This window comes from Monodelphis domestica, chromosome 2, assembly GCF_027887165.1.
Source record: "Monodelphis domestica isolate mMonDom1 chromosome 2, mMonDom1.pri, whole genome shotgun sequence".
Classification (NCBI taxonomy): domain Eukaryota; kingdom Metazoa; phylum Chordata; class Mammalia; order Didelphimorphia; family Didelphidae; genus Monodelphis; species Monodelphis domestica.
In genome coordinates this window covers 178,613,243-178,638,628 of record NC_077228.1, presented here as the reverse complement: position 1 = coordinate 178,638,628, position 25,386 = coordinate 178,613,243, and the positions used below count along the sequence as shown (strand labels likewise).

The 25,386-nt window shown below is 35.0% G+C and overlaps 1 protein-coding gene across 3 annotated transcripts in view; it reads left to right on the top strand.

The window, feature by feature from the left end:
* The window catches only part of BRIP1 (BRCA1 interacting helicase 1), a 250,268-nt gene that overhangs the window by 14,332 nt on the left and 210,550 nt on the right, over window positions 1–25,386 (top strand). For 2 of the 3 annotated variants that reach the window (XM_007481765.2, XM_056816477.1), the window contains exons 5-6: window positions 5,328–5,458; window positions 11,975–12,094. In XM_007481765.2, the coding sequence (XP_007481827.2) occupies window positions 5,328–5,458; window positions 11,975–12,094 (251 nt within the window). The remainder of the gene's footprint in view (window positions 1–5,327; window positions 5,459–11,974; window positions 12,095–25,386) is intronic. The other variant, XM_056816478.1, reaches the window with a different exon arrangement.

Here is a 25,386-nt window from a genome sequence, read left to right as displayed (position 1 = left end):
TTTACTTATGGTTTCCTTCTTTATGTTTAAGTCACTCACCCATTTTGAATTTATCTTGGTGTAGGGTGTGAGGTGTTGATCTATTCCTAGTCTCTCCCACACTGTCTTCCAATTTTCCCAGCAGTTTTTATCGAATAGTGGATTTTTGTCCCAAAACCTGGGATCTTTGGGTTTATCGTATACTGTCTTGCTGAGGTCGCTTACCCCCAGTCTATTCCACTGATCTTCCTTTCTGTTTCTTAGCCAGTACCAAATTGTTTTGATGACTGCTGCTTTGTAATATAGTTTTAGGTCAGAGACTGCAAGGCCCCCATCATATGTGTTTTTTTTCATGATTTCCCTGGATATCCTTGATCTTTTGTTCTTCCAAATGAACTTTGTTATGGTTTTTTCTAAATCAGTGAAGAAGTGTTTTGGTCGTTCAATGGGTATGGCACTAAATAGATAAATAAGTTTGGGTAGGATGGTCATTTTTATTATATTGGCTCGTCCTATCCATGAGCAGTTAATGTTTTTCCATTTGTTCAAGTCTAGTTTTAGTTGTGTGGCGAGTGTTTTGTAGTTGTGTTCATATAGTTCCTGTGTTTGTCTTGGGAGGTAGATTCCTAGGTATTTTATTTTGTCTAAGGTGATTTTGAATGGGATTTCTCTTTCTAGTTCTTGCTGCTGAGCTGTGAGATATATAGAAAAGCTGATGATTTATGTGGGTTTATTTTGTATCCTGCAACTTTGCTAAAGTTGTTGATTATTTCAATTAGCTTTTTGGTTGAATCTTGCTCTTAAGATTTTAAGTAGAAATTTAAAAGTTTCCTGAGAAACATTCAGTGACAATTTTCATATTGCATGTGGGTGGTTGTGGTGCCACAGTGTACAATAGACTAGTTGTATTGACCCTCTCTTATTTATTTCTTCCAGCAAGGCCAGATCTTGACTGCCCAATGCCTGGTTCAGCTTTCATTTTGTTGCTGCTTTTCTTTGATTACTGAGGTCTCCAAATCCTGGATTGCTTTTGAGAGACAAGGCCACAGGCTGTCCTTTGCCTCCATGTCTTTTCCTGCTCTCTGATAGCAGCAACATTATTTATTTAATTAAATCCATATCCTTCTGTCCTAACATCAGTTCTTTGACAGAAGAGTGGTAAGGGCTAAGCAATCAAGGTTAAGTGACTTGCCAGGGTCACACAGCTAAAAGTGTCTGAGGCCAGATTTGAAACCAGGTCTTCCTGACTCCAGACCTGCTACTCTATCCACTGTACTACCTGACTTGCCCCAAAGCAAAAATATTTAAAGAGAATTTACTATGTAGAATTTATTACAGGGGAACATCCAAGATAGGAATATATATATATATAGGGATTGATGGGCAAAAAAGCTTAATAGTTCAGTGTGCAAAAGTTCTTATAGCTTAAATCTGGGCAGCTACCAGATATATAGGACATTTGCCCTTTCTGCCTAGAACTTTTTTTTTTAATTCTTACCTTCCATCTTAGAATCAATAATGTGTATTGGTTCCAAGGCAGAAGAGTTATAAGGGCTAGGCAGTAGCCTTTAAGTGACTTTCCCAGGGTCACACAGCTAGGAAGTGCCTGAGGCTAGATTTGAACCCAAGACCTGCCAACTCCAGGTCTGACTATCCACTGAGCCATCTAGCTGCTCTCTTGTATAAAACCCTTGCTCAGCTTGGGCTAGGTAGTAAATCACTTCTTGATTTGTTGCTGTAATTTGTTGGTCAGAGGTGTCCTTGCTTTTCTCCCTGAATCTGCTTCTCTATTTTTCTTTTTTTTTGCAGATTAAATTTCATTTATTTATTTATTTTTCTTTTTTCTTTTTTAATTTTTATTTGGTCATTTCCAAACACTATTTGTTGGAAACAAAGATCATTTTCTTTTCTTCCCTCCCCCCTGCCACCACCATTGTTGCTGACCACACGGGAGTCTAAAGAATTCTCTCAATAAACTTCTGAAATTCCTTGCCTTTTTACTATACCGTCTCACCACTTAGTCCCTTTGTGGTCGCCACAATGTGACAAGGAAATCACTTTAAAAGACTGATATATATTAATTTAAGGTCGCCAAGGAATTCAGCTATGTAATTCCTAAATGAAAATTCAAGTCAGCAGTCAACCTTTTATGGAGTTTAATTAAAACAGGATGAACAAAGGTATTAGAGATAGAGAGAGAGAGGGAGAGAGAAAGGGGAGAGAAGGGAATAGGGCTTAAATACCCCTTCTGTTTAGGCTGGGCCAAAAGGCCCAAGCCCTTAGATAGCTGGGGCAAAGAAAGGAGATCAGTCCCTATTACTCACATGACCAAAATGGAGAAACAGTCTCAGGGGCCTCCACCTCCAGCTTCCTTCAGAGCCAATCCTCAAAGCACCACCTCTCAGACCAAAAACCTCTCCAACCAACCCACTTAATATATATCAGTCTTTTAAAGTGATTTCCTTGTCACAGTGTACAATGTTTTCCTGGTTCTGCTCCTTTCGCTCTGCATCACTTCCTGGAGGTTGTTCCAGTCTCTATGGAATTCCTCCACTTTATTATTCCTTTTAGCACAATAGTATTCCATCACCAACATATACCACAATTTGTTCAGCCATTCCCCAATTGAAGGGCATCCCCTCGTTTTCCAATTTTTGGCCACCACAAAGAGTGCAGCTCTGAATATTCTTGTACAAGTCTTTTTCCTTATTATCTCTTTGGGGTACAAACCCAGCAGTGCTATGGCTGGATCAAAGGGCAGACAGTCTTTTATCACCCTTTGGGCATAGTTCCAAATTGCCCTCCAGAATGGCTGGATTAATTCACAACTCCACCAGCAATGAATTAATGTCCCAACTTTGCCACATCCCCTCCAGCATTCATTACTTTCCTTTACTGTCATGTTAGCCAATTTGCTAGGTGTGAGGTGATACCTCAGAGTTGTTTTGATTTGCATCTCTCTGATTATAAGAGATGTAGAACACTTTTTCATGTGCTTATTAATAGTTTTGATTTCTTTGGCTGAGAACTGCCTGTTCATGTCCCTTGCCCATTTATCAATTGGAGAATGGCTTGATTTTTTTGTACAATTGATTTAGCTCTTTGTAAATTTGAGTAATTAAACCTTTGTCAGAGGTTTTTATGAAGATTGTTTCCCAATTTGTTGCTACCCTTCTGATTTTAGTTACATTGGTTTTGTTTGTACAAAAACTTTTAAATTTGATGTAGTCAAAATTATTTATTTTACATTTTGTGACTCTTTCTAAGTCTTGCTTGGTTTTAAAATCTTTCCCTTCCCAAAGGTCTGACATGTATATTATTTTGTGTTCACCTAATTTACTTAGAGTTTCCTTCTTTATGTTCAAGTCATTCACCCATTCTGAATTTTTCTTGGTGTGGGGTGTGAGGTGTTGATCTAAGCCTAATCTCTCCCACACTGTCTTCCAATTTTGCCAGCAGTTTTTATCAAATAATGGATTTTTGTCCCAAAAGCTGGGATCTTTGGGTTTGTCATATACTGTCTTGCTGAGGTCCCTTGCCTCCAGTCTATTCCACTGATCCTCCTTTCTATCTCTTAGCCAGTACCAAATTATTTTGATAACCACTGCTTTATAGTATAGTTTGAGATCTGGGACTGCAAGTCCTCCTTCCTTTGCATTTTTTTTCATGATTTCCCTGGATATCCTTGATCTTTTGTTCTTCCAAATGAACTTAGTTATTTTTTTTTTCTAATTCAGTAAAGAAGTTTTTTGGTAGTTCAATGGGTATGGCACTAAATAAGTAAATTAATTTGGGTAGGATTGTCATTTTTATTATGTTAGCTCGTCCCACCCATGAGCAATCAATGTTTTTCCAATTGTTGAGATCTAGTTTTAATTGTGTGGAGAATGTTTTGTAGTTGTATTCATATAGTTCCTAGTGTTTGTTTTTGCTTCTCCATTTCTTAAGCAAGGGCATTAACAAAGACTTCTTTTCTACTGTCTTCTAGTCCTTTCTTTTTAGAAACCCACCAGCTAAGATTTTAAAAAACGTATCTTTCTCCCCTACATTCCTAGTAAGAAACTCCTTTCTTTTCTATTGGGTCCTTGAGCTACATTTTTCAGGCTTTATATCTTTGTGACTGCTTTACTCTATCTTGGTTCATCCTCTGGTTCCTTTTGAAGTTGCATCCATTCCACTTAGCCTGTCTCTCTGTTCTGGCTAGTTCTTTGAAGAAGATTATAGAAGCAAAATTTTTTTGCTAGTTTAGCCCTTCATGTACCAGCCTCCATTTCCACTTTCCTCATAGGGTGCAATACAAATTCACATAGACAGGCCTGTTCCTTCATAATTCTAGGGTTCTACTTGCCCATGACTACTTGCACTTGCATCTTGTCCTTGAGCTTCTAGGTTTTGACTTGATATTAGAACTTTCTAACAATTAGGGCAGTTTAAAAAGTAGAATGGAAAACTTTAGGAGAATGGTTCAAAATATTCAAGCAGAGGCTATATATTTGGACTCTGTTATGTTACACTCTGGCCTTACTTGACAGAAATGCGAGACTGGATTTTTGGTTAAGTATTGGTTGGGCTTTGATTTGGAGTTCCTTACATATCAAGATTCTGTAAATTCTGTGTGTCTCTCTGGCTGAACTCAGGTGGCAAATAAAGTTGAATTACAGTAGATAGGGATACCTTTGCCTTGTTCTCTGGTCACAAAGATCTAGTTACTTTCCCATATCAGGGTCATGAGTTATTGGTTCTGTTTTGGGTACTGTTTTTTGCTATAATTGCAAATAAGAACTCTCAGGTCTCATTGAAATATCAACACCATGTTTCTTTTTCTACTCACTTCTCTCTCCAGTAATTTGACAAGCCATTCTGCCATTGTAGTAGTAGTTTGAAGTTACTCAACTAAATTATAAAATAAATTAAATATTTAAAAAAATCAGCATTTTGTTAGAACTATTAGACGAAATGATTATAAATATTTAATTAATTCAGTATTTCTATTGAAGAATGTGTCTTAAAAAATCTTAAAAAATTTTTTTTATTGAACAAATTATTATAAACATTTTATCTTCCCATGTAAAAATATCCTAAAACTATTCTTTGGATGTTGCATCTTGATTCCAATTTTATTTTGAAAATTTTGCAGGCTTTATTTGTGCATGACTTTGGGCAGATATTTGTTTATAAGTCCTATTGAAGACAATAGGACAGAAACACAATGGTTGTGCAATTGTCTTCCAAGAACAGGAATCTTTTTCAAGAATAGAATTATAAGCAAGATGTAATGTGCAGTAATAAAGTTGAATTTCATTTGAGGAAGGCTTTTGGCAATTAATTGTTTCTTTGTCCCATTACAGAAGACTCCACTCCAAAAATCACTCTAGCTGCAAAATTATCTGCCAAGAAACAGGCTTCTTTGCTTAGTGATGAAAAAGATGATTTTCAAATAGACAAGAAAAGGATTCGTCCCTTAGAAACCAAGCAGCAGGTGAGCAAGGTTTATTGGCAGTGAAATAATCCAGATATAGCTGAACGTGGTTGTCAAGAATCAATCAACATTTCAATGGAAGTCAGAGAGATTAGTTGGGTCATAACACAGCCATAAATTAGACTATTTTTTTAGCTTCATTTTTATTGGGACAAAGGAGTCCATTGTTGTGTTAGATTATTTATAATAACATGTCATTAAGACAAATTGTACCATGCATAGTTGTACCTGAGGAATTTAAGCATTTTGTCTGTGGTGCCAACTCACTAATAGAGACAGTCTAGTGTTCCACCAAGGAAAAGAATTCCAACAGAAAAATAGACCTTACACATGAGTTTTAAATACATGCATTGGTGATATATGTCCTGAAATTCATCTGTTGTCAACTTTTTTGCTCAACATGGAATTTGTTCCCTGGCTATTATTGAGTATGTTGGAATATATTGTGATTAGTATTATTGCTGAGTTAAATATTAGTGTATAATAGAAATATTTAGCTTTTTAAGAAGAAACAGATGCAAAAATAAATGCTTACATGTTAGCTTTTGTGCAGATTTTATTAGTTTTATTTCCATTATTTGGTCTTCCCTAAGGTAAAAACCTCAGTAATTTGGACCATTTGTGAGTAAGGCCATTCTAAATCAGACGAAGGTTTGACTTTTCCAAATACTTAAAAGAAGTACACTTGTATGTAGAATAGGGCTATATGTTACTTGGTGATAGTTCTTAGAGGGTTTAGGGAGTGGGACACAAGTGAAATTTAACAAAGGTAGATCTAAACACATTCTCTTTGAGCAAGATAAATTTAATTAACAGGGTTCAAATCTGCCAATAAGAATGGATTAATGACTTGGCCTCAGTTTTAAACCAAAGACCCCTAGATAAGGGCCTAATTCATTTTTATAAGGTTAGAATAAAGGACAGAACAGGCTAAGTGATATCATGAGGTTTAAGACAAATGTCTTGTTACATAGTTTAGGGACATAGGGGACAATAGGATTGATTTGGAAGATGGAAATGAGGACTGACAGCAACACCTCTTGGGGCAGTTAGAAAGCTCAGTGGATAAAACGTTAGGCTCAGAATAAGGAAGACCTGGGTTCAGATGTGGCCTCAATTACTTCCTAGCTGTGTGACTCTAGGAAAGTCACTTAATTCTACTTGCCTAGTCCTTATTGCTCTTCTGCTTTGGAACAGATGCTTAGTATTGATTCTAATAGAGAAGGTGAGGGTTTAAAACAAAAGAAAACAAGAAAGCTCTCTTTCCCTCTTGTGATTAAGAAGAGTTCATTATTTGGCTCTACTTCTAAGGTCAAAGATAATGGATCAGACTTCTTTGGTCAGCAAACCAGACATCCTTATAATTTATCCCCATTGCAGATGATGCTTGCTGATGGTTTTAAATATATAGTTTATTATTTTTAGGAAAGGCCCCTCTATATTCCTATACTTACTAGTGTTTTTAATAGGAATGAGTGTTGTATTTTGTCAAAGCCTTTTTCCTGTGTTTATTGAGATAATCATGTGATTTTTGTTGGTTTGCTTGTTGATATGGTCAATTATGTGCACGGTTTTCCTAATATTGAAACATCTTTGCATTTCTAGTATAAATTTCACTTCATCATAATGAATGACCCTTGTGATCACTTGCTGGAGTCTTTTTGCTAGTATTCTATTTAAGATTTTTGCATCTGTGTTCATTAAGGAGATAGTTTTGTTTCTCTGTTTTTGCTTTGGAATCAGTACTGTATTTGTGTCATAAAAGGAATTTGGTAGAACTCCCTTCTTGCTTATTATGTCAAATAGTTTGTATAGTATTGAGATTAGTTGTTTGTTTTTTAAATTTATTTATTTGTTTAGTCAATTTAGAACATTATTTATTGGTTATAAGAATCATTCCTTCCCTCCCCCCACCCTTCCCGTAGCTGATTCCACTGAGTATTACATGTGTCCTTGATTGAAACCTATTTCCATGTTGTTGATATTTGCACTAGGATGTTCATTTAGAGTCTATATCCCCAATCATATCCCCTGGACCCATATAATCAAGCAGTTGTTTTTCTTCTGTGTTTCTATTCCCACAGTTTTTCCTCTGAATGTGGATAGTGTTCTGTTAGTGGATAGTGTCTGTTACATTCAATTGTACCACAGTGTTATCAGTCTTTGTGTACAATGTTTTCTTGGTTCTGCTCCTCTCACTCTGCATCAATTCCTGGAGGTCATTCCAGCTCCCATGGAATTCTTTCAGTTTATTATTCCTTTGAGCACAATAATATTCCATCACCAACAGATACCACAATTTATTCAGCCATTCCCCAATTGAAGGGCATCCCCTCATTTTCCAGTTTTTTGCCACCACAAAGAGTGCAACTATGAATATTCTTGTACATGATTTTTTCCTTATTATCTCTTTGGGGTACAAACCCAGCAATGCTATGGCTGGATCAAAGGGCAGACAGACTTTTAGTGTCCTTTGGGCATAGTTCCAAATTGCCCTCCAAAATGGTTGGATCAATTCACAACTCCACCAGCAATGAATTAATGTCCTGACTTTGCCACATCCCCTCCAACATTCATTACTTGCCATTGTTGTCATGTTGGCCATTCTTCTGGGTGTGAGGTGATACCTCAGAGTTGTTTTGATTTGTATCTATCTTATTCTAAGAGATTTAGAACACTTTTTCATGTGTAGTTTAGATTTCTTTAACTGAAAATTGCCTATTCATGTCCCTTGCCCATTTATTAATCGGAGAATGGCTTGATTTTTTGTAAAACTGGTTTAACTCTTTATAAATTTGAGTAATTAGACCTTTGTCAGAGGTTTTTGTTGTGAAGATTGTTTCCCAATTTGTTGCTTACCTTCTAATTTTGGTTGCATTGGTTTTGTTTGTACAAAAATGTTTTAATTTGATATAATCAAAATTATTTATTTTATATTTTGTGATTTTTTTTCTAGCTCTTGCTTGATTTTAAAATCTTTCCTTTCCCAAAGCTCTGACATGTATACTATTCTGTGTTCACCTAATTTACTTATAGTTTCCTTCTTTATATTCAAGTCATTCACCCATTCTGAGTTTATCTCAGTGTAGGATGTGAGATGTTGATCCAAACCTAATCTCTCCCATACTGTCTTCCAATTTTTCCAGCAGTTTTTCTCAAATAGTGGGTTTTTGTCCCAAAAGCTGGTATCTTTGGGCTTATCATAGCCCTGTCTTGCTGAGGTCACTTACCCCAAGTCTATTCCACTGATCCTCCTTTCTATCTCTTAGCCAGTACCAAATTGTTTTGATAACCACTGCTTTATAGTATAGTTTGAGATCTGGGACTGCAAGGCCACCTTCCTTCTGGAATTAGTTGTTCTTTGAATGTTTGATAGAATTCACTTGTGCATCTATCAGTCCCTGGGGATTTTTTCTTAGGGAGTTCTTTGATGGCTTATTACCTTTCTTTTTCTGACATGGGATTATTTAAATATTCTATTTCTTCTTCTGTTAATCTGGGCAATTTATATTTTTGAAAATATTCATCCATATCACCTAGATTCCCATTATTTATTGCCATATAATTGGGCAAAATTATTGACTTAATTTCCTCTTCATTAGAGGTGAGGTCTCCCTTTTCATCTTAGATACTGTTAATTTGGTTTTCTTCTTTCTTTTTTTAAAAATTAGATTAACCAGTATTTTATTTTATTTGTTTTTTTTTAAAGTGCCAACTTCTAGTCTTATTTAGTAATTCAGTAGTTTTTTACTTTAAATTTTATTAATTTCTCCTTTAATTTTTAGGATTTCTAATTTAGTTTTCATCTGGGGATTTTTAATTTATTCTTTTTCTAGTTTTTTAATTTGCATGCCCAATTCATTGACTTCTGCCCTAGCCAATTTGTTAATATATGCACTCAAAGATATAAATTTCCTCCTGAGTACTGCTTTGGCTGCATCCCATAGATTTTGATATGATGTCTCATCACTGTCATTCTCTTCAATTAAATTATTGTTTCTATGATTTGTTCTTTAACCGATTTTAGAGAATCATATTTAATTTCCAATTAAGTTTTCAAACCAGACAATCTTAAAGGATAAGTTGGTGGTATAAAGATTTTGGACCAAACTCCCTGGTGTTTACTTCCATCCCCTAAGTATAGCAGGATTCCTTGAGGTAGGAATAGAACAGTGATGAGGAGAGCTGGATGTCTGAACTTAACCCATTATAATAGGTCATTTAAATTTCTGAATTAAGTTCAGAGGAAAAGAGCCATGACTTAAGCAGTTACATGACAAAATCAATTGTAGAGTGAAATCAAATAAGTGATGGATACACTTGGACCTTCATACAACCAGGAAGGGTTGGGTTGGAACTGTCTTCTTGGATATCTTTGTTCAAGTTATACTTTTTCTAACCCTTACCTTCTATCTTGGTATCAATTCTAAGATGGAGGAGAAATAAGGGCTGGCAATTGAGGTTAAGTGACTTGTTCAGAAAATATCTGAGGCCAAGTTTGAACCCAGGTCCTCCTAACTTCAGGCCTAGCACTCTATTTACTAGTGCATCCTGGCTGCCTCTATTTTTTATATATCTTATATTGTTTTAAATTTTTACCTTCCATCCCAGGCTCAGTATTGTGTGTTGTTTCCAAGTCAGAACTGTGGTAAGGGTGAGGCAATGAGGATTAAGTGACTTGCCAAAGGTCACATAGCTAATATGTATCTGAGGTCAAATTTGAAACCAGGATCTCACATCTCTAGACCTGGCTATCAATCCCCTGAGCCACCCAATTGCCTCCATTTTTAATATATCTTTTGCAACATTAACTTTTTTTGGTTGTTCATTTTGTTTCCATTGTTGAAGTCGTTGTGTATAGTTCATGTACATCTTTGCATGTATTTATATTCATTGAATTCTTTGTTGATTTACACACAGTTTGTTTAGGTATTTTCCCAATCAATGGGTATCTACTTTGTTTCTAAGTCATTACTGTTACAAAAAGGGAATAGTTTGTTTTTGAAAGTAGCTTAAAAAATTCCTCCCTAGAGTTTTGTTAATGCTATACATTTGCTTAACAAAGTCTTAGGAAAAAAAGATAATGCAAAAGTAAACTGATTCAATCCCTCTCTGAATTGTCACCATTCAATTTATTGGAGTATAAACTTATATAGTTTTATTGAATGCACATTTTATCCGTTAGAAGTAATCTTTTGTGAAACATAAACACTCAAATAAAGCTCATCATTGTCATTTTTCTCATTTTGTTTCTAACATATGCAATTTGTAAAAGGCATAAAATAATGGAAATGAAGAATCATTCTGTATTTACTTTGTGAGAAAAGGTACAGAGATTTGGAGTTAAACTCATCAGAAAAACATTAATTCCTTGTCTACATTGACCCCACTTTCTCCTTTGGTACTTACTCAAATACTAGAAAGTATCATATATATATATATATAAATAAATAAATATATATATATATGTATATATATATATATAGTATCATCTTCCTTTTTCTTCCTTAGTTCAGTTCTTCTGTAATGCAGAACACAGGAAGAGGCATGGCTACTATTGAAAAACACGAATAATATAAACAGGGTTCAGGAGAGGAGATTAAGGTGACAGAGAGCAAAGTTAGCCATCATTTTCAGAAATCTGGGGCAGTTCTTCCAATTTTTTAAAAAAAACTCTTAACCTTCCGTCTTAGGCTCAGTACTGGGCATTGGTTCTAAGGCAGAAGATTGGTGAGGACTAGGCAATGGGGGTTAAGGGACTTGCCCAGAATCACACACCTAGGAAGTGTCTGAGAACAGATTTGAACCCAGGACCTCCCATCTCTGGGCCTGACTCTCAGTCCATTGAACCACCTAGCTGCCCCCTAGTTCTTCCAATATTAACTTCAATTCCCTCTAATAAGCTGTAGTCACTTAAATTAAAAAAAAATTAAATCAATTCCTTAAGTTTATTTCTACTGAATCTGAAAACAAAAGAGTGGTTCTTTAACTTTACTTTCCAAAATTGTTTAATTTTTATTATGTACACTAGAACCTTGCTATAACACTGTCCTTGGGGTTTACCTTATGAGATTATTTTAAGAGTGGGTAGCACATGACATGCGATTCTTTTCCATGATCAGTAACTGACTTCTTTTATTTAGTCCAAGATGAACCACTAGTTTGTATCTTAGTAACAAAGTGTTACCATCATGTTGTAATGTATTTTGGTTGGTAGTAACATATACATTTTTGTGTGACGAATGCCATATAAATTTGAATGTGAGCCATCCTGCATTTAGGACCCTTCTATAGAGTAAGGTCTCTTCAGAAGGAGAAAAAAAATATGTATGTATTCACAGAAGAATTGCACAGATTATAGGTCATACTCAGGTTTTTTACAAGTCAGTCTTGGTCTATCTTCTGACCAAGAGTTGTTATCATTTTTCCCGGAATAGAAAACATTGATAGGACTTTATTGAATTCTGAAAACTAACTTCAGTTTATTTTGGCTTCTGGATTGGTATGTTTTTGCAGGTTAGAAAGCGCCCTTGCTTTGCAAAGGAAGTATATGATTTAGATGAGAAAGTTACACCGGAAAGAATTATGAAACCAAACTCTCCACTAGGAAAAAAGATCTCCTTTTCTCCACAAAAGGTATGTATTATAATTTGCATGTTGATGATCAGTTAATGGTGAGAGTCTATGTAATTTCCAAATTTTGTTTAAATTGTCTTCTAAAAGCTCCCTTAGTGTCTTAGCTTTAGTGTGTTCAGAAGGAGTAACTCTTTTTCTTTGGCTTATTATAGGACACTCCTTCATTTATCTCCTTGTTGTCACTGAAGTTTTTTTGTGGTTTCCTTTTGAGTTGAGTTTTGAGTTCCTTTTGAAGTACATATAGAATAAAATGTTCTGCTCTTTAGAAATTTCTTTACTAGATGGACAGTGTTGTTAATTGTGTTTCAAGTTAGTTTACCCAGAAAATATGGAGTGTGTTAATTATGTAATAAATTGTAAGCATATCAGATACTGAAATTATTAGAACGAATGACTCATTCTTGTAATATGGTTAGAAAAGAAAGTATTACTGTGTTTCTTTCATGATTCTATAGTTTTATAAGAAAAAATATAATTATTTTTCACAAGATGAATGATTTATTAACAGCATAATGTTAAAGCTGTGGGTCCGTGGCTATTTTTCTAAAGGTTGTAGATTTATTAAACAAATTAAACCTCTCAGCTAAACCCAATGTCAGATGATAAACTCTCAATAATGTGATACTAAACTTTTTTTCAGAGACATAAATGATTTATGCTATGTTAATTAAACAACTATGTAATAAATTCATTGAATTATAAAATGGAGACAAAAGGAACATGGAGTTGAAGTGTGGTATCTTGAAAATTTGTAGTGTTCTTTCTCCTTTCTTGTCTGCATAGTACTAATAAAACCCCTCATTATTTATTATCACATACTTTCTTAAAAAAAAAAAAGGAATTAGCTGTTTTTAGTCAGTTGAAAGCCAATACTTAGGTTGATAAGGTAATCTGTATTTTAAATTTGAAAGTTTTCCCTGGCATAGGACAAACTAGAGTAGGTAACGGTTGCAAGTGAAATATATAATAATTGCAAAAATATACTTGGATTGAATGTGTGATGGCATTATAAATTTAATAAGTGCTTTGGTAAGCTTGGTAAGAAAGAAATATAAGACATTTCTCCCTGTTTATCCATGTCTTTAATTAAAAAGAGAAGAGTGATATTATAAATGTGGCATATATTGTAAGTGATTAGATTGGCACTATCAAAGCCTAAATCTTCAGGGAGATAACCTCCCATTTGCTATTAAAATGGGCCTTTGATATAGAAAAATGAGTTTCAGAAACTACAATAGAAATAATATATTATTTTAGTAAAACATTTACATTTATTTTATTGAAACAATTCTTTTAAACCATTTGGTTCTCTGATAGTCTCATTAATTAGTCAACAAGCATTTATTATTAAATTACTACATGTCATTTATTGTGCTGAGTGCAGGAGACAGAGAAAAAAATCAAAGTCCTTCCCCTCACAGAACTTTTGTTCTAATGAGGTAGAGGTCATGTGTACAAATGAATATATACACATAATGTAAAAGAGGTTTATTTGGGGAAAGGGTGTTCTAGTAGCTGAAGAGACAAAGAAAGGCATCATGGAGAAGGTGTTGTATAAACTGATTACTTTTCTATTTTTTTTTAGCTTATATATTTTTTAAATATCCAATTTATTATTTTTTTGAATTTCCAATTTATTTCTCCTTTCTACCTTTTGTCTCCACTCCCCTCTTCAAAAAAACCCAAATAAAACTCCCACCCTCCACCCCCCCCCCCCCCCCTTCAGTAATGTTTCCTTTTTTCCCACTTACATGTAAAAATAGTTTTTGGCATCTTTTTTTTTTTGAGTTCCACATTCTCTTCCTCTTTCCCTCCCTCTTGCCCTGAGACAGTAAGCAGTTTGCTATTGGTTTACATCTGCTATTATATAAAACATTTCCACGTTGTAGAAGACCCCCCCCCCAAAAAAAAAACCCATGAAGAAAATGAAAGGAAGAGTGGTCTGCTTTGATCTGCATTTAGACTCCATCAGCTCTTTCTTATTGAGCATTTTTCATCTTGAGCTCTTTGGGATTGTCTTGGATCTGCTGAGACTGTCATTCACAAATGTTCATCATATCTTATTGCTGTTGCTATCTAGATTCTGTTCACTTCACTTTGTATCAGTTCATATACATCTTTCCAGGTTTTTCTGAAATCATCCTGTTTGGCATTTCTTATGGCACAATAGTATTGCATTATAATTGTATACCACAACTTGTTTAGTCATTACCCAGTTAATTGATGGGCATTCTCTCAGTTCTAATTCTTTTATCACAAAAAGAACTGCTATAGATATTTTTTGTACAAATAGGTCCTTTTCCCCATTTTTTTTTATCACTATGGGATTTAGACCTGGTGGTAGTATTGCTGAATCAAAGGGTATATGCAGTTTTATAACTCTTTGGGCAAACAAAACTCTTCTAACAAGCATAATCAAGCAAAATAAATTCCCATATTGGCCATTACCATTTGCATAGTTGTTTGTCACTTCTCAGATGTGTAACAGTCTTCATCTCTAGAATAGAGGTGTCAAATTCTTTGCATGTAGTAAGCAAAACTCCAATGAGACTAGATTAAAATGTAATTGGGAAATGTTTACCAAAATAAATAAAAATATAATATGATATACATATTGCTAATTTGTAGTTTTCCAGGTAAATATGTTGCCTGTGTGACAAGGAAATCACTTTAAAAGACTGATATATATTAATTTAAGGTCGCCAAGGAATTCAGCTATGTAATTCCTAAATGAAAACTCAAGTCAGCCTTTTATAGAGTTTAATTACAAACAGGAGGAAGAAAGGAATTAGAGATAGAGAGAGAGAGAGAGAGAGGGAGAGAGAAAGGGGAGAGAAGGGAATAGGGCTTAAATACCCCTTCTGTTTAGGCTGGGCCAAAAGACCCAAGCCCTTAGATAGCTGAGGCAAAGAAAGGAGATCAGTCCCTATTACTCACGTGACCAAAATGGAGAAACAGTCTCAGGGGCCTCCACCTCCAGCTTCCTTCAGAGCAAGCACAACCTCTCAGAGCCAAAAAACTCTCCAACCAACCACCCCTCAGTCCTCAGGCCCCTCTCTCTTTAAGGAAACCATCCAAGTTCCCTCCCCTCAGTTCTCACATCTACCAATCACTGTCCATGTCTTCCCTGTGCCAGTGGTGGCTCTAGCTTAACCCAGGACCGCCCAGAGATCTGTGGCTTTGCACATGTCTGTTGAAGGTCATATTCTCAAATAATTAAATCTTGATCCTTTGCTACAGCCCTTCCTAAATCCTGTTACCCTGAGTAGGGTAGAGATTGGAATAATTAAATTTTGATCTATGCTGCAGCCCTTCCTAAATCCTGTTAGGACTGAGTAGGGTGGAGATTGTAATTTCCAAGACCTGGTTCTGTCATTCCAAGTATCTCTATTGTATCAATTCTAAAAACAATCATGACTCAAAGAAATTCCTGTTCTATGCTTAAGCATAGGTCAAAGCCCTTTCCATTGTTCAGCAAAGGGTTTCTGTCCTAAAGTAATCTTAAGAAGGGAGGAGGAGGAACCTCCCATGCCAATGGGGTTCACATTCCAATAGAGTTCCCACTATCAATAGGAAATTTTTCAAGTATGAAATTTCCCAATGGTGAAATTTCCAACATTTATAAGTCTAAGACACCTGCAAGTTTGACATCACTGCTCTAGAACAGTGGTTTCAAACTCAAAAAGAAAGTGACCACTGAACCATGGACTTATGGGGACCATATATTGACTTAGAAAACCACATATTAATATAACCTGTGTTCTATTGTATTTTTATTTATTTATTAAATGTTTTCCAATTGCATTTTAATCTGGTTCTGGCAGCTGTAGTTAGGGATCATTGCAGACCATTAGTGTTGGGTATTTGACATCTCTGTTCTAGAAGAATGGTTTATCATTGCATTGATCAGAGTTCTTAAGTCTTTTGGAATTATTCATTTTTACAACTTTTTTATTGTATAAATTGTACTCCTTGTTCTGTTCACTCTCCATCAGTTCATATAAATTTTTCTAAAATTTTCCAAAACTAACTTTTCAGTTGTATCTTTCAACACAATGGCATTTTATTACATTTGTATACCATAATTTATTTAACCATTTCCTAATTGGTGGACACTCTTGATTTCCAGTTTTTTGCCACTGCAAAAAGAAGTGTTATAGATATTTCATATACATAGGGCCTTTTCTTTTTTCTTTTATCTTGTTGGAGTATAGGCCTACTTGTAGTATTGTTGGATCAGAACACATGTGTGGTTTAGGAACTTGGTACTTTGTTCCAGATTGCTGTGTCACTGTGCCTATTTTCCCACAGCTCCTCAAACATTTGGCATTTTCCTTTTTTGTCAACTCTCTTAATCTCCTGGACTTGAGATAGGACCTCAGAGTTTCCATAATTTATATTTCTCTAATTATTAGTTATCTGGAAAAAATTTTAAATGTGGATATTGGTAGCTTAGATTTCCTCTGAAAATTACCGATCCATTTCCTTGGATCATTTATTTATCAACTAGGGAATGGTTTTGAGATGAGTCTTGAGGTAAAATTGGGGTTCCAAGAGGTGGAGGTAGGAGGTGAATAAAGTCTAAGCCCAGGCACAGCAAAGGCATGGAGGTGGGACATAGTATGTCCTGAATAAGTAGGTTTATAATGATGAGTATGAGTAGGAAACTTTTAAAAGGTTGGGAAAGTTTTGAGAACATTTAAAGGTAAAACAGAGGAATTAATATTTGATCCAAGAGGTAATAGATATCCTGTGTATCATAAAAAGACATTTTTATTCCCATGAGCTCACTCTGATTTCCATTAGACTTATGTTTTCATTTTATTTTTTAATTAATAAGCATTTATTTTCTATCCCACTCCCCCTACCCCACTATATAGAAAAATTAACTCTTGTAAGAAATATGCATAGTTAGGGGAAAAAAATGTAAAATTGACCATAGCCAAAAATGTCTGTCTCATTCTGCCTCTCCAGTTTATTACCTCATTGTCAGGAGGTAGTAAGCACAAATCATCCTCAGACTCCTAGAATCATGATTAGTAGTTTGTAAATCTTCCAAAGTTGTTTGCTCTTACAGTGTTATTATTGCATAAATTATCATTTTAGTTCTGCTCATTTCATTTTATATTAGTTCATACAGATTTTTCCCAAGTTTCCTTTTCATCGAGTATTACAGTGCAAATGTTCTATTATATTTAATTACCATAATAGGTTAAACTATAATCCAAAAGATAGTTACATCTTTGATTTCTAATTCTTTTCCATTACCATAAAACCCTGCTATAAATATTTTGGGTTCTTTTCCTTTTTGGGGAATAGGTCTAGGTACCATTGGGCCAAAGGTTTGCATGGTTTAATAACTTTTGTGGTATAGATCCAAATTAGTTTCTAAAATGGCTATATCAATTTACAGTTCCACAAGCAGAGCTTGCCTTTTCCTCCACAGCATGCCAGTAGATTTAAACCATTTGCAGAGTGGTTTTCTGTCATTCCCATTTGCAAGAAAATATTGTGTCAAAGGTAGAAGAAATACAAATGTTTCTATGTTTTTGTAAAATTTAATCTGGCATATTTTGCTCATCCCTTGAAATTAATTCACCTTCAAACAGCTCAAAGTAAAGGACTTTATTAGGTGTACTTAATATTGGAACATTCCTCTTAGGCTGAAAAATGACCTTGATATTCTCAGTACCATCTAGAAGATTTAAAAAATAATACTTTTCCACTTCATTCAAGTTTTGGGTGGTATTAAGAAGAAAAAAATTATTATTATTATTTTTGTGATTTGAGGCATAATGAAAAAATTATTTTTAAAGAAAATCAAAGTAATTCTATTACCTTATGTATAACTGACAGCTGTTTATCCTATAAAAAGCTATGACAGAGACTTTTTCCTCATTTTTTAGATATCCTAAGCTCTGCTGTTTCTCCACGTATTTTATGGTGATTGGTGATTTTTTAGGCCTTTCTTCCCTCCTGCTTTGGGTACTAGGCTAAACTTTTTGAATCCTTTTACAGACTTTAATAATTTTTCTCACCTTAAGTTCATCCTTTAAACCATGAGGTTTTTTTCCTTTCCTATTTTATTTCCAGCCTCTTTTAACAGCATACATTCTTGGTAGTTTTAAAAAATTACTTGCCATTTAACTGTACAATTTATTAATGTTATTTTGAACATTTTTTATTAGGCAAAGCGTATTCTTAAAATAAAAATTACACATTTGGGTTTGCTTTTATGGCAAATTTTTATTTGGGGAGTATTTTTCACTTGGGGAAAATATTTGAAAGTGTAGGCTTTCAAGTTTTGGTTGGTATAATAGAGACTCAAGACCAGCAGAGTGTGCTGTTGATGTTCAGATAGAATCCTTTTTTGCTTTGCTGACTTGGAGAAAGGCTATTTCCTCATTGATGAAATAACAGCATTGGATGAGGCCTTAGAGATCATCTGGTTTTGAGTGGGAGGTTAGAGTGCATTTAAATGTTAATTCTAGCATTCCAGAAAAAAACAAACAGGGTGTAGAGTTACAAGGTGATAACTATTTACTGAGCTGAATCTTAGAAATAATTTTTTTTGTAATTCTGAATCAAGTCCTCTGAAAATGTTAACACCTAGATGAAAGATATGTTGATTTTTGGACTAGCACAAGACATGCTACAGAGTAGTGTACCTTCAGGAGGTTTTGGATTAGGCAGTTTTTAAATCAACCATGTTTAAGGAACTATTCTCTAATTTTTATTGTTATCATTACATCTATTGTTTTGGTGGTGGATAATAATATTGTCATTAGTATTACAATTGATTTAAACTGACAACTTGTCCAAGGATCATGTGAATGAAGGTATACCTCAGCTTAAGTGAACAATTAAAATAGGTTTTAAAAATTGCTGATAAATACTTTTCTGTAAGAGTTTAAAAGGAAAACATAAAGTGTTATTGTTCTTTAGGATATATGTAAGTATTAAAAAAATATGGCATGGAAAAATACCTTGTTGAAAAATATCTCTCTACCCAGGGATCTGTGACTTTGGATATTTTGTGTATTTTATCTGCCTAAAAAGACAAAAACCAACCTTCTTTTTGAGCTAGTCAGCTTGTTTCATTACCTAGCTTAATGTTACTACATCTAAGGCAGAAGGCTCAGATTTGGTCATGCTGCAAGACTAAAACTTTTTAATCTAAGCCATTTTACAATTGCCTATTTTTTTTTGTTCTAGTTTATTAGAAAGCCAGAAAAGAAAATCAGAAGTTGAATTGCATGGTAGGTTGACACAAAAATTGAGAGAATTGTAGTAAAAAAAATTTTAGTAAAAAAATTATTAAAAGTGAAATTGGTAATTTAGAAAAGATGTATCCAAAGAGTATAAATAGTACTGGTGAATAGAAGCAGAAACAATTTTGAATTGATTATAAGCCACACTGCTTCAAAAATGATCCTTTTACTTTGTTTCTTAGAAAAATAAAATATTTTTCTCTGCAAATTTTGGATTTTTTAAGCAAGAGGAATAGGATTCAAAAGCAATAATAATAGTTATCTTTTTATTTCATTAGATATTTTTATAGCTTTGTATTAGAATGTTATAAGCTGTTATTAAGTCATGTCAGTTGTGTCTGAATCCTGACCTCATTTTGGGGTTTACTTGGTACCGATACTGGAGTGGCTTGCTATTCTCTTCTCCAGCTCATTTTTAGATGAGAAACTAAGGCAAATAGGGTTAACTGATATGCCCAGAGTCACACAGCTATCAAATTTCTGAGACCAGATTCAAATTAGAATCTTCCTGACTCTAGGCCCAGGACTTTTATCTCATTGGCAGCCAGGGGGTCTGCTAAAATGGAGTATGGCTTTCTGGCATTCATATTTTGCTATAGTAGAGTGCTTAGGTGATCAGTGGATTTGCTGATTATTCTCCATAACCATGTTGTGAGAGATCTGCCATGCCAAATCTTAAATTTCAGTTCCTGTATATTTTTGAATAATTTTCAGGCACTTAATAAAATCCTGGTTGACTTGTTGATGGATAGTCAAATCCAGTGAATGAGGGAGAAAATTTGCTTTAAAAAAGAAGTACTCTTGGGATGTGAATTCAATTATTCTTAGTTGCCCTAGGTTGATTATCCCCTAGGCTGCTGACTAAACTAGTTGGGTCTTATGAAGATCATAGTCCTTGAAGAGGGATCTTTGAAATCATAGGAAGAAATCTGTTGTAGAGACTTTCTCCTCTGCACTTGATGAGTGGAACCTTCTTGTTTGTATTGTAGATTGGACAAGCACTAACCAGTGTGTAACTTTAGACTGTTTAATTGGTTATTGGTTGACCTTATTATTATTATATTTTTATTATTGATGCATAAAGAATTTAATACCTCTAAGTACATTTAGTATTTAATTTCTTAATAATATGTTTGCATATTACTTTGTATATTTATTTAATTGGTATAGGTACTTCCTCCACCAGTATAGATTGCAATCCTTCTATATTTTTTTTGTTTACTTAAGCTGAAAAAGTGATCGCCACGTGGCCAAACCCCTGGGATTTAACTTTTCTGCCTGGTAGGTCCTTGGACATTGGTCACACAGGCTGTTGATGGACCCATACTTAACAGCATGATAGGATGCCCTCAAGCTTGTTGTACTCTTCTCGCATAGCCTCTGAGAACTCTCAACCCATCTGATGAGACATCAGATTAGGATTTTAGTAGTGCTAATACATTTGGTGCATTTATTTATAAGTTAATCATTGGTTCAGAGACAAGTATCAAGAGACACTTAATACTTTAATGTCTATGAAATTGTTGTGGCCAAAATCAGGCAACTGACTTGAAATATCTATCTTTGTGAATTTTAAATTAAAAAGGATTGTTCATTTTATGTGGAAGTTAAATATTGATGGCTTCTTTGGCAGCCCTACATACTACTATTTACAATATCTTTAGTGATGTTATTTATGGTGCCCCAGGCTGCTATTAGTGGTGCCATAGTGCACAGAATGCTGGGCTTGGAGTCAGGAAGTCGAGTTCAAATCCAGCCTTAGAAATTTACTGGTTTTGTGTCCCTGAATAAATCACTTTTTTTCTGTTTGTTTCAGTTTCCTCATTTATTGAAAGGGACAATAATAGAACCTACCTCCCAGGATTTCCTAGATTTCTCAGATGAGCTAATATTTGCTAAGTGCTTAGCTCAGTTCCTGGAACACTGAAGGCATAAATACTTATTCCCTTCCCCTTCCCTTATCCTGCCCTCCTTGGGAACTACCTCTTGCTCTTGGGGGTAGAGATGGGAAGAGTGGATAATGCCCCCTTTTTTTGGAGGGGGTGTTGAAACATTTTGATGCCAATTTTTTAGCAGTCCTATGTTCTATGTTATTATTAGTATTGTCAGGACAAGCAAAAGATGCAACATTATATATTTACTAAAAACAGGCCTTTCCTCTACTGTGGAGGTGAGAAGAAGCTTACTTTGTAAGATCTGTGATTCTTTCATCTTGTTTCCTTCACTGACAGGTCACACCCCTCTCTGATTTCTAATCATAGGTGACTGTAGTCCATGGATTTTTTTCTTTTTTGTAATTCTCCTTGGAGAATCTATCCAATACACCAGAGGACTTCTTGTTTTCTTTCAGGATCTTCCTGTTTATTTCACCTTTGCAATATCTCTCTAATAGGCCCTCTTCTTTCCTCTGACACTACTAGCACTTCAATGCAAGCCTTCATCTCTTTGGTGCAGGCCCTCATCACTTGACTCCTAGACTATTGCAATGACCTGCCAGTGGATTTGCCTGTCTCAAGTCTCTCCCCATTCTACTCCATCCTCCATTCAGCCATTAAAATGATTTTTCTGAAGTGCAAGTCCAACCATGTCATTGAACTCCAGTGGCTCCTTATGACCTCTAGGATCAAATATCAAATGGTCTAATTGGCATTTAAAGAGCTTTATAAGGTAGCCTTTTTCTATCTTTCCAGTCTTCTTACCCCTTTTACTTTGAACCAGTGATAAAAACTTTTTGGTTCTTCTATATCTAAGACACTCCATCTCTCTGGACATTTTCTCTGGTTGTCCCCTATGCTTGAAAGACTTTCTTTCCTCAACTCTACCTACTGATTTACCTGGCTTCCTGTAAGTTCCAACTAAAACCCCATTTTTTATAGGAAACCTTTCCTAACATCTCAATTCTAGTGACTTCCTTCTGTTAAATTTTTCCTACTTATACTGAATATAGCTTGCTTTGTAATGTATTTGTTTGTTGTCTCCCATTTTAGATTGTGAGCTGTTCCAGAACAGGGGTTTTCTTTTGCTTCTTTTTGGTATCCACAGTGCTTAGCATCTTGCCTGGTACATAGCAGGTGCTTAACAAATGTTTTTTGGTTGATCATCAGAAGGTGGGGACCATGTTTCATAATGGGGTCTTTGAAATTATTGTTGGTCATTGCATTGATTAAAGTTCTTAAGTCTCTCAGAATTGTTTGCTTTTACAAGGTTGTTATTGTATTGTATAAACTATTCTTCTGATTCTTCTCACTTCATTCTGCATCAATTTATGCGAACTTCAGACTTCCCTGGACCCATCCTTTTTTATGTCTTAGGGCACAATATTATTCTATTACCTGAAAATGCCATAATTTGTTCAGCCAGTCTGATATCGATGAGTACCTCCTTTGATTCCAATTCTTTGTTGCTATGAAAAGAGCTGCTATGAATATTTTTCTCCATATGGATCCTTTCCTTTCTTTGTTTATCTCTTTGTTCTTGAAGTAGTATTGCTGGGTCAAAGAGTTTAGTAATTTTTGAATCCAAATTACTTTCCAAAATGACTGAACCAGTACAGTTTTACCAATGATTCAAATTTATAAGAATAAGAAAGAACATGATTGACATTTATAAGAATAAGGATTATTCTCTTGTTGGTCAAAAGATCTGAATAGAGTTTTCTGAGGAAGTATCTATAGCTAGATAAGAAAATTCTCCAAATCATTGATAATTGTAAAAATGAAAATTGAGGAAAGTCTGAGGTTTCACCTTAAGACTCATCAAACTGACAAAAAGGACAATTGCCCTAGGCAGGTTCTTGGTTTCCTAGCCTTGATCCAATCTAGGACAAGAGGTCTAAAGTGAGGTCCTCTGGCAGAGTTAGCTGACTGTATTGGTTTTTATGTTTTCTAGTGGCATAAGCCAGTGTTTATCATTCAGTCTTTTAATCATTTTAATTCTTCTCCTAAGCCAAGCATAGAGCATTTTAAGAAAGAGGCAAGCATTATAGAATGTTTCATGGGTGTCTCTTAGATGAGGGCATATTCTCACATCATGTGATACACAATCCAGGCAATCAGCAAAATACATCAAGCATACTTGGGGTAAGATAAATGTATCAACTAACATTAGCCTTGGGGTTGAAAGGTTTATCTGGATCAGGTGAGAGATGTAATACTAGAAAGAAGCAATTCCAGGAAATTGTAGGCTGGGTGTCTATGAGTGGAAGGCATGTTGAGTTATGAAATTGTCCATGGGTTGTATGTTACAGAGGCCTTTACTGGTCAGCACTCATGTCAATAGGGATTCCTGGGTAATCTTTTTACTTATCTACAATTGACATCCTCCCCTACCCTCCATTCTAGTAGCAGTAACAAATGTTCTACTTTTCATATTAAATGGGTGTAATGTTATCTGTGGTTCTAATAACAATTGTGCCACTATGTAACTAGCTATGTGATTTGGTACAGCTTTTTGAACCCTCTCAGTCTTGTTTTCTTTCTACTAAACCACAATGCTTCTCAAAACCCATCACTGTGCAAATAAAGAATGCTAGAAAGAATGCTAAATTTTAAGTCAGAAGACCTTGATTTGAGTTCACATGTCTGGGTCTCAGTTTCCTCATCTAAATGGAAAAAACACAGAACTATTAAATAGTCATAAAAACCAAGTCTTTAATCAGGAGAGAGATATGGTACGATATTTAGGCCTCCACACAGAGTCATGCACTCAAAACCACAGAGCTGAAGACATGGTACCCATGTCTCTGGAAGTGACTGCTAGAGGATAGCTCAGACAAACTATGAAAGTTGGGTAACTTATATACCTCTTGGGGAACTGAGTACAGGCATATGGTTGATTGGCTTTACAATGACTACAAAGAAATGAGGAGTTCTAGACAGGATTATCAGGGAGAGGCTGATGCTTTACAATGGACACAAAAGGTAAAGATCCAGCCAAGGACTGAGATACCTGAGAAAGGACACCAAGGGGAGAACCTAAAGGATACTTAACATCTGATTGTTTGCTAGCTCCACCTAAAGTACTTTAAGTTGTGATTTTCCTCAGGGAGAAATTCTCATGTGACAAGGTCAAACTTGGGCTCTTCAACTTTCAAGCTAACTAACCTTGGGGGTTTCTAGATTTTAAGTTGACAGCCCCCATTGCCTAGCCCTTATCACTCTTCTGTTTTGGAACCAATACACATTATTGACTTTGAGATGGAAAATAAGAATAAAAAAATACAAACTCTTTTCTTCTTTTTCTCTGGATATTGGAGTAAAGAAAGAAAAAAATGGACAATGATGTGAAGGTGTTTGAGGGGGAAAAGGAACTCATGATATGAATGACCTCTTTTCTCAGTAAAGTTCCATTGCATATAGAGATAGTGAATAGTATGGTTTAGGAGAGAAGATTTGAAATTGCTACATTGGAGAATGTGAAAGAGTCAATTAAGGAAGAATAAAAACATTGTCATGAAGCAGTGAGGGTATTATTGGAGATTAGATAGCATATATTGTATATGTATTGGCTTCATGCAGCTTGCTTATATGACTTTGTTCAGCAATATGCAAGTAGGGGCAGAGAGGGCAAGTGAGGAGATTGGGGTTTTGGCAGCTCTGAGATAATTTTGAATATTTTTTCTTTTTAAAATAGTTCATCTTTTCTTCTACAGTACTCATTACTTTTTAAAAATTGCAGTCAATGCCCAGATAGTTGCTTTCTAGGAAAATGCCTTGGAGGTCTCTAGATGATTATGCTGAAAGTCCTTTATCTAATAATGTAACAATGTGAGTTTCTCTTGGACATGTTGGTTCCTTTTCATGACACTATCCTGTATGACTTTTATTATGATGTTGTAAATAAGTGAATTAAGGAAAAAGAAAATCAGTCAGCAGCCACCATATTTATGATGATATAAAGAAACAAATATCAGCATTTTAGTTTTTAGAGGAAGCATCAGAATTAGTACCAGATAGACCAAATTTATGATAGTTATAGCTGTTGTGCTCCTGCACATTATTAAATTGGGGGAAAGTTATTAAC